This window comes from Suncus etruscus, chromosome 3, assembly GCF_024139225.1.
Source record: "Suncus etruscus isolate mSunEtr1 chromosome 3, mSunEtr1.pri.cur, whole genome shotgun sequence".
Lineage (NCBI taxonomy): Eukaryota > Metazoa > Chordata > Mammalia > Eulipotyphla > Soricidae > Suncus > Suncus etruscus.
In genome coordinates, this window is record NC_064850.1 from 232,000 (window position 1) to 240,521 (window position 8,522).

The 8,522-nt window shown below is 47.5% G+C and overlaps 1 protein-coding gene across 1 annotated transcript in view; it reads right to left on the minus strand.

Annotated features, from left to right (window-relative positions):
- TBPL2 (TATA-box binding protein like 2) overlaps positions 1 to 4,087 on the minus strand; it is a 44,053-nt gene extending 39,966 nt beyond the window's left edge. The window contains exon 1 of the mRNA XM_049770240.1: positions 4,031 to 4,087. Coding sequence (XP_049626197.1) covers positions 4,031 to 4,087 — 57 coding nt within the window. The remainder of the gene's footprint in view (positions 1 to 4,030) is intronic.
- Between the last annotated feature and the right edge of the window lie 4,435 nt (positions 4,088 to 8,522).

An 8,522-nucleotide genomic window follows, 5' to 3' on the forward strand; every position in this document is an offset into this window, starting at 1 on the left:
TCAAAGGATAAAGGGAAAGAGAGATAGTACAGTGGGTAAGGCAGTTACTTGCCTTGCACAAGGCTGACCTAGGTTCAATGACCCCAGCGTTCCATATGATCTCCCCTCAAAAGCCTCCAAGACTAATCCCTGAGTACAGAGTCAGGAGTAAGCCCTGAACTCTAATTGAAGTCTCCCAAAAGCTTAAAAAAAATCAAAGAAGATAACAAAAAATCTACTCACATTTTCAACAAAAGGATAAAAATTGCTTTCATTTAAAAGGCAAGAATAGTTGGAAGCAGTGTCTTTTATTTTCAGTCCTGAGAAGGCTGCTCAACTTCTATCAATTAAAGAAGTGGAAGGACAAGCTGATGTCAAGTTTACAGGCTTGTTACTGGGAAAAGATCGATTCCCTTGGCTTAGCTCTTCCCACCTGTTTCACCCAAATTGTAGGCCTACGTCTTTGTGACTTGAATCAACGTGGTTACAAAGCTGTTCATGATTGAGTTTCACCCATACAATGTACACTACCCTTCACCAGTGCGTATTTCCTGCTACTTGTGTATCCATTTTCCCTCTGACCCTCCCCTGGCCTGCCTCTGGGCAGGCAGGCATTCTCTCTCTCTCTCTCTCTCTCTCTCTCTCTCTCTCTCTCTCTCTCTCTCTCTCTCCCTCTGTCTCTCTCCCTCTCTCTCTCCCTCTCTCTCTCCCGCTCTCTCTCTCTCGCGCTCTCTCTCTCCCTCTCTCTCTCTCCCTCTCTCTCTCTCTCTCTCCCTCTCTCTCTCTCCCTCTCTCTCTCTCTCCCTCTCTCTCTCTCCCTCTCTCTCTCTCCCTCTCTCTCTCTCTCTCTCTCTCCCCCTTTTGACAGTGTGGTTTACACTATTGTTAATAAAGGGGTATCATGCATATCACTTTATCTCCTTTCAGCACCCAGTTCTTGTCCAACATGATCAGTTCCAACTATCATTGTTAGTGGACCAGCCATTCACTTCCCTAACTGCATTCACAACTCTTTGTGGCAAGCTTCCTACCACATGTCCTCTTGATTGTAATCTCTATTGTCTCTGAATATCATCACCATACTCTCTTATTTTTCTTACATCCCAAGAGACTATTCTATGTCTATACCTTTCTCTCTGACTCATAACTTCTTTCAGAAGTTTCTTCTGGCGGGCTCGGTCGGGTGACCATATAGGATGCTGTGGATTGAACACGATTGGCCGTGTGCAAGGCAAACACCTACCTACTGTGCTATTGCTCCAGCCCCTACACTAGATTTTTAACAGTGCTATCAGGGTAACTTCGTCGCTCCCTAGATCTGACAACTCAACAGTCAGTCCCCATGTCCAGAGTTTCATCTTATGGGTATCAACCCTTCCTCAGTAAAAAGAATGCTGAGAACTTCCAGGATTGTTCTGTTACTACGAGGCCAGCAGATGGCAGAGGTGAGTAATGGTTCAAAGATAAACCTTTAAAATCAGCATTCAATCCTCCTGAGATGAGATTTTTGTTTACTTTATTTTGTAGCGGGGCACACACCTAGTGATGCTGTGTATATATGGGGGTGGGGGTGGGGAGTGCCTGAGGTGCCAATTGAGGTTCCATGTGCAGAGTGTGTTTCAACCTTTTTGTTTGTTTTGGGTATCACCTATTGTCACTCAGGGCTCGCTCCTGGTTGTGTTTAGGGATGGTCGGTATTGAACCTGGGCCACTCAGGTGTAAGGCAAGCTCTGTATTTGCCACACCATGTCTCTGGCCTCCCATTTCAAGTATTTTAATAAATAGTCCATCATTTTGTGTTGTGGTTCCTTTTCCTACTCATTCTTCACTTAATGAAAGTTGGAATCATCGTCTTCGCCATGTTCCATGAGCCAAATCTGTCTGATCCAATTAAGTTGCCAACCCTTGTGCCATCTACCCTAAACTATGTAGTTGGCTATTTCTTCCTCCCTCTCTCCCTCCACTGGCCCCACAGCTTGGACCTAAGAAAAGTGGGGAGATATAGGTGTTGATTCCTTTGTATCAGCCTCTCATCCCTGTTTATTCTTTTTTTTTTTTTTTTTTGCTTTTGGGGCCACACTCTGTGATGCTCAGGGATTATTTCTGGATGTGTGCTTAGAAATCTCTCCTGGCTTGGGGGACCATATGAGATGCCGGGGATTGAACCAAGGTCCGTTCTGGGTCAACCGCGTGCAAGGCAAACGCCCTACCACAGTGCTATCGCTCGGGCTCCATCCCCATCTATTCTAAGGCTTTAACCTCAGTAACAGCTTCATCCCTCCTCCATGTACTCCATGGGGCAGGAAACAAGCTCTCACATAAGGACTCAACAAGAATTAAATTCAACAGGAATTAAAGGCAAAGACACCAAATAGTGAGGAGGTCTCTGATGACAACACAGTCAGAATTGGCTCCTTCTTTGCCCACAGAGATGCACACACTTGAGGATGGGATTAGCCGGAGTATTTCCCAGGCCCCTTGCCTCACAACTGAAGATTTTTCTGCTCAACAGTTTGCAGCAGCTTCAGTTCCTCTTCTCAGATCTTTTTCAGCGTTAATTGCTTCTCCTTTATTCTATCAAATGCTTTATTTTAAATGGCTCCTGCCCCAGGTGCTTTCTCTTTTCTACGCTTGAATTAAAAAAGTGTTTGACGGAAAAGACTATCACAAACTGTCCAGGGGAGGCTCTAGTTCCATGCCCCATCCCACGTTGTTCCCTGAGCACCACTAGAAGCAATCCCTGAGCAGTGAAAAGGCAGTAGCCCCGGCATCACTAGGTGGGGCCTCAAAACCAAAGTCTACTTACACTGAAACAACTCATAGGTGTCTGCAACTCACACTTTGCACCCAGATTCAACCTCACTTGTAACTACCATCAAACCTCATTTTTGTGAGGGGGGAGGGACTCACCTGACTGTGCTCATGGCACAGTTTGGGGGACCATATGGGGTGCCTGGGATCAAGCCGGGGGCTGGCACATGCAAAGTAAGCACGTTATCCGCTTGACAGTTTCTGAGATCCTTGTGAAGGAGGGGACAGAAGGGACACCAGACAGTGCTCATGGCTTCCTCCTGGTTCTGACTCAGGGATCACTCCTGGTCAGTTTAGGGGACTCTATAGGGTACTGGGGATCAAACCCTGGATAGGTCCCAAGCCAGGCCTATCCTACCTCCAGTCCTATTCTAGTTTCTTGAAACCTCTTTGTTGGCCTCCAAGGCTCCCCTTTAGAAGTGCAAAAACCCTCTGGCACTAAGCAGCGGATGTGCAGCCCCCTGGCAAAGCAGAGGACTCGGACTGGGCGGACTGGGCGGCTGCATGGAAGGCTCAGTGCATTGGAGCCCACGGCTCTGGAGCCACTCTCCACTGGACTCAAGGTCTGGTTGGCAACTTGAGCACAACTTCACCTTGGAAGCATCTGTTGAGGTCATTTCCAATAGACCCAAGCAATGCTCAGGGGCTGGGGTGGATGTGGCGGTGATGGGGTCTCTTGCAGGCACCCAGAGCACTGAACTCTCTATTTTTCGGGTTTTTTTTTTTTTGTTTGTTTGTTTTTTTGTTTTCGGTTTTTTTTTGTTTTTGTTTTTGGGCCACACCCGGCGGTGCTCAGGGGTTACTCCTGGCTGTCTGCTCAGAAATAGCTCCTGGCAGGCACGGGGGACCCTATGGGACACCGGGATTCGAACCAACCACCTTTGGTCCTGGATCGGCTGCTTGCAAGGCAAACGCCGCTGTGCTATCTCTCCGGGCCCCTGAACTTTCTATTTTTCACCTGAAGCGTTAGACCTGCCTCGAAAGGTCACTAGATGTTTTATGCGACAGTGAAGACGAAGCAGTCAGGGCACAGGAGTGAAAGTTCCACAGCAGGCACTCTCTGAAACCCTGACAGTGCTCAGGGTTTACTCCTGGCTTTAAGCTCAGAAATCGCTCCTGGCAGGCTCAGGGGACCATATGGGATACTGGGATTCGAACCACCGACCTTCTGCATGCAAGGCAAACGCCTCATCCACAGACACGGGTGAGGATCATGATTTGGAGCAGCTTTCAAGCTTACCTGGACAGCACACTGGTCCAGGTAGAGATCCAGGTACGTCTGGTCCTCAGCCTCCATGGACCAAGTTCTCTGCTGGGCGAGCGGAGCTACAGTGACTCCAGGTTGCTTGCGCTGGGCGCAGGAAACCATTTATCAGCTCAGGCAGCTGGCAGCAAATGGTGGGGTAGGGGTGAGGGGTGTGGAAGTGGGGCAGGTGTATCGGATGGGAGCAGGCAAGGCAATGAGCCCTCCGCGGCCTGCACCCCTGGGTGGTGTAAAGGACGTAATGAGTTGGCCTTGTGTGCACAGGGCAGAGGCTCAGTTCCCCTCCAGCCCATCCGTCCCCTAGAAACAAAAGGGACGCGGGGCCTCAGGGAGGCTAGCCGAGTGTGCATGTAGCTGGAGGGTGTGCCTTGTCAGGTGCAATCACCTCCCCCAGCAGCTGAGAAGAAACTCAGTACATCTGAGATTTCCTTCAGTGCCTGCAAAGGTCGCAGGGAATGGGAGGGGGCCAGTTTGGTTGCATAAAAATAGAACCACTGATGTGGACTGAGCGATGGAAAGTATAGTGGGTAAGGGTTTTATCCTTGGCATACCATATGGTCCTCTGAACATTGCCAGGTGTAATTCCTGAATGCAGAGCCAGGAGTAAGCCTTGAGCCTTGCCTGGTGTGGTCCCCAAACGACGACAACAACAAATAGAAGCACTGGACAGTGAGCAAATAGATTTCTAAAGAAAGGAGTCCCATCCCCCTCTCTCCAAATTTGCCTGAGTGGAGTGAAATTTAAGACTCCTGAACTCCCCCGCTGAGTCAAGGGCAATTATTTTACTTTAGCATTAGGTCTTACCCTCAAGTGATTTTTTTTTTCTTTTTTGGTTTTTGGGTCACCCCTGACAGTGCTCAGGGTTTACTCCTGGCTTTACGCTCAAAAATCGCTCCTGGCAGGCTCAGGGGACCATATGGGATACTGGGATTCGAACCACCGACCTTCTGCATGCAAGGCAAACGCCTTACCTCCATACTATCTCTCCGGCCCCTCCAGGTGATTTTTTTCTATCTCAGACTTCAACCTGAGGCCACATAAAAAAGCCATGCTACTGGGCCACAGAAATTTAATACAGAGGGAAAGGTGTTTGCCTTGCATTCTGTTGACCTTAGCTTAATCCCCAGCACCCCAGAGGGTCCCCTAAGCAATACCAGGAGTGTTCCCTGAGCCCACCTGGGTGTGTTCCTCAAAACAGACAAAAATAATCTCGCTACAGTCAAGAAGCGCCTCAAGAAGAAGATGCAGTTAGATTCCTTTTAGTTGCAAATATTATTCTAGTTGAAATGCCCCTGATTTCCTAAGAACTGAAATGTGCAGGATGGTTCTGTAACTACAATCAATACTGATTTGTAGGAGATTGCTAGTTGTACGTTGACACGCACACAAAACGTGTCTTCTCTCTTATATGGCACTCTCTGAAAGCAGGAATTTTGATGACTATGTTCTATAACAAGGCCACAGATGCCAAAGAGACTTGGTTGGTGAAACTGAGACAGCTGAAACATCTAGGAGTGCAGAAAGCCCTTGAAGGAGAGCGACCACTCATACAAAGAGAGCACAGTGGAGGTCTTAGAGACTCTGTTCTGGTCGCAGTGCCTGCACATGACACCTGTGTGGTGCAGGCAGTGCCTGGGATCTAATCCAGCGTCTCACATGCAAGACACATGCTTCATAGTTCAGAGCACATATTTCCCACCCCAGAGTTTTTTAACATAGGGACACAAACAGTGGTGATGGGACGGTGGTGTTAATGATGGTGGTGGTGGCGTCTGGTGTGTGTGTGTGTGTGTGTGTGTGTGTGTGTGTGTGAGAGTGTGAGTGTGTGTGTGTGTGTGTGTGTGTGTGTGTGTGTGTGTGTGTGTGTGTGTAGGAGCACACTCTCCTGTGCATGCTTTCAGGGCACTGTGGAATTGACATTTATTGGCAGGCAAGCAGGCAGTGAGATGCCCTGTCCTGGCAGTAGCTGGGGTCATTGGTACTGATGGAGACAGAAGGTGCTGGGTATCAAACTCAGGGCCTCAAATATGCAGGTATGTATACTACCAATTTAGAACTCTTGCTGACCTTCCTGAGATTTTTTTTTAATTAAGACTATATTAAACAGGCCATAGAGTACAGCAGGTGGGGCAGTTGTTTAACATGCAGGCAACCTGAATTCATTCCCCAGTACCCTACATGGTCCCCAAACTCCACCAGGAGTAATCCTTGAGCACAGAGTCAGGATTAAGTACTGAGCTTTGCTGGGTGTGGCCAAACAAAACAAACAAAGCTATAAGAAATATTTTGAGCAACCTGGAATTATGGATACACACACTCCACAATATAATGTATATTGTTTGATCAAATGATTAAGCTTCAGTGAAATAGCCGGCAAAACTATTTAGCACAGTCTCTTTCTAGGAGTCCCAATATTAGTTAATTCTAAATTAACTGGCTCAGGGGATCATATAGGATGCCAGGGATCAAACTCGGATCGGCCACTTGCAAAGCAAATGCCCTACTCACCATGCTATCACTCCAGCCCCACAGTTAATTTTTTTTAAAAACAGATACACAATAAACAAAGCAAACATTTACTTAGATCAAAACTTCTGCCAAGTACTATCTGTCCTTAAATGATTTCATTAAGTTTTAGACTCTAAACATTTATAATAATTGTCATCTTCATTGGGACCATTACCTTTCTTCTATTGAATTTGACTTTTATTTCTTCTTCTGTTCATTGACTAATTTTTTTCAAGGATTTCTATTAAACTTTATTCTGATAACTTCCCTTATCTTGCCATCTTTATGAAATAATTCTCTACAGTTTTTTTTTTTGTTTTTTTGTTTTTTGGTTTTAGGGTCACACCCAACAGTGCTTAGGGGTTACTCCTGGCTCTACGCTCAGAAATTGCCCCTGGCAGGCACGGGGGACCATATGGGATGCCGGGATTTGAACCAATGACCTTCTGCATGAAAGGCAAACGCCTTATCTCCAGGCTATCTCTCCGGCCCCATTTCTCTACAATTTTATAAATTGGGGGGGGGGAGCTTTACAAGTGCTGAATTACTTAAGCAGCCCAGGCTGATTGCTTCAGAACTTAGACTAGCTTATTGCTTCTCTTTTCCTTTTTTTTTTTTAACTTTATTGATTGATTGATTGTTGGGCCACACCTAGCGGTGCTCAGGGGTTACTCCTGGCTCCGCACTCAGAAATCCCCCCTGGCAGACCATATGGGATGCTGGGAATTGAACTGGGCCCCTCCCAGGTCGACTGCATGTAAGGCAAATGCCCTACCGCTATGCTATCTCTCCGGCTCCTGTTTCCCTTTTCTTCTTCCCTGTGCTTTGCTTCTACTGTGTTGCATCTCCTGAACCCTCACTTCACCTGCAGTCCAGTGATCCTCTGCTTCCTCAGTGCCTCCCTCCAGCTTCGCATCTGCCATGGCAAAGGTTTGTGCTCCTGAAAGATCGATTTCAGAGATGCTCCTTCATATCCTCGGCCCCTGATGCATCTGCTTCTACTTATTTAAACCTCAATCTAGGGTCGGAGCAGTATAGTACAGCAGGTAAATGGTTGTCTTAGAATGCTGGTTCTGTCCCGGGCACCACATATGATCCTCTGAGCAGCCAGGAGAGATCCCTGGGCACCGAGTAGGAGTAAATCCTGAGCAATGGAGGTATAGGCCTCCCAAAATCAAACACTACTCTAGATGAAGATTTCACTGAACTCCCAAATCAACGAAGAGAGTGTGAGCCAGGGTGAGCCTGGCGTACTCAGGTGATTCCATGAAGGGATCTGGACTCTTCTTGGGAAGAAGATTCAGAGCAGGAGAAAGATTTTCTAAGAGATTCTCCATGCTGCTGCCTTTATATACGACTGAAACCATTGCATAAAGAAGACTTTTAGATAAACTACAGGAGCCGTGAATGGCCCTGAATGTTGGACCAAGGAGATGGAGAAAATTGCAGGTCCTATCATTGCCAGGAGATCGTCTTTTTTGCGGGGGACCCACAGCCTGCAGTGCGCAGGGGTTACTCCTGGCTCTGTGCTCAGAAGTTATTCCTGGCAGGTTTGGGGGTCATATGGGATGCTGGAGATCAGCTACATGCAAGGCAAATGTCCTACACCATGTGCTATCACTCCGGCCCACAAAGAAATACTCTTGCGATGTGCTTCTTCCCAAATCTCCCAGAAAGAATTGAAGCCTGGAAAAATTACAGGTAGGAAACTCCGTAAGGCTGTCTGTCCCCCACCTTCTAAGTTAGAGCCTGGGTGCTTATGAATAGGCATTGTTTTAAGCAACTCGATTTCTGGCGATGTGTCACGTCCAAGTAGAAAGGGGCCAATACATTTGCTTCGCACTCATCAGTGTACAGGCCCTTGACAGCGTTTCAACCTAGGCCTGAGCCTGGCCTTGCGGCTCTTTGGCCCTGAGACGCGCAGGCAAAGGAGAGGGAGAGACCCCGCAGTGCTGGTGGA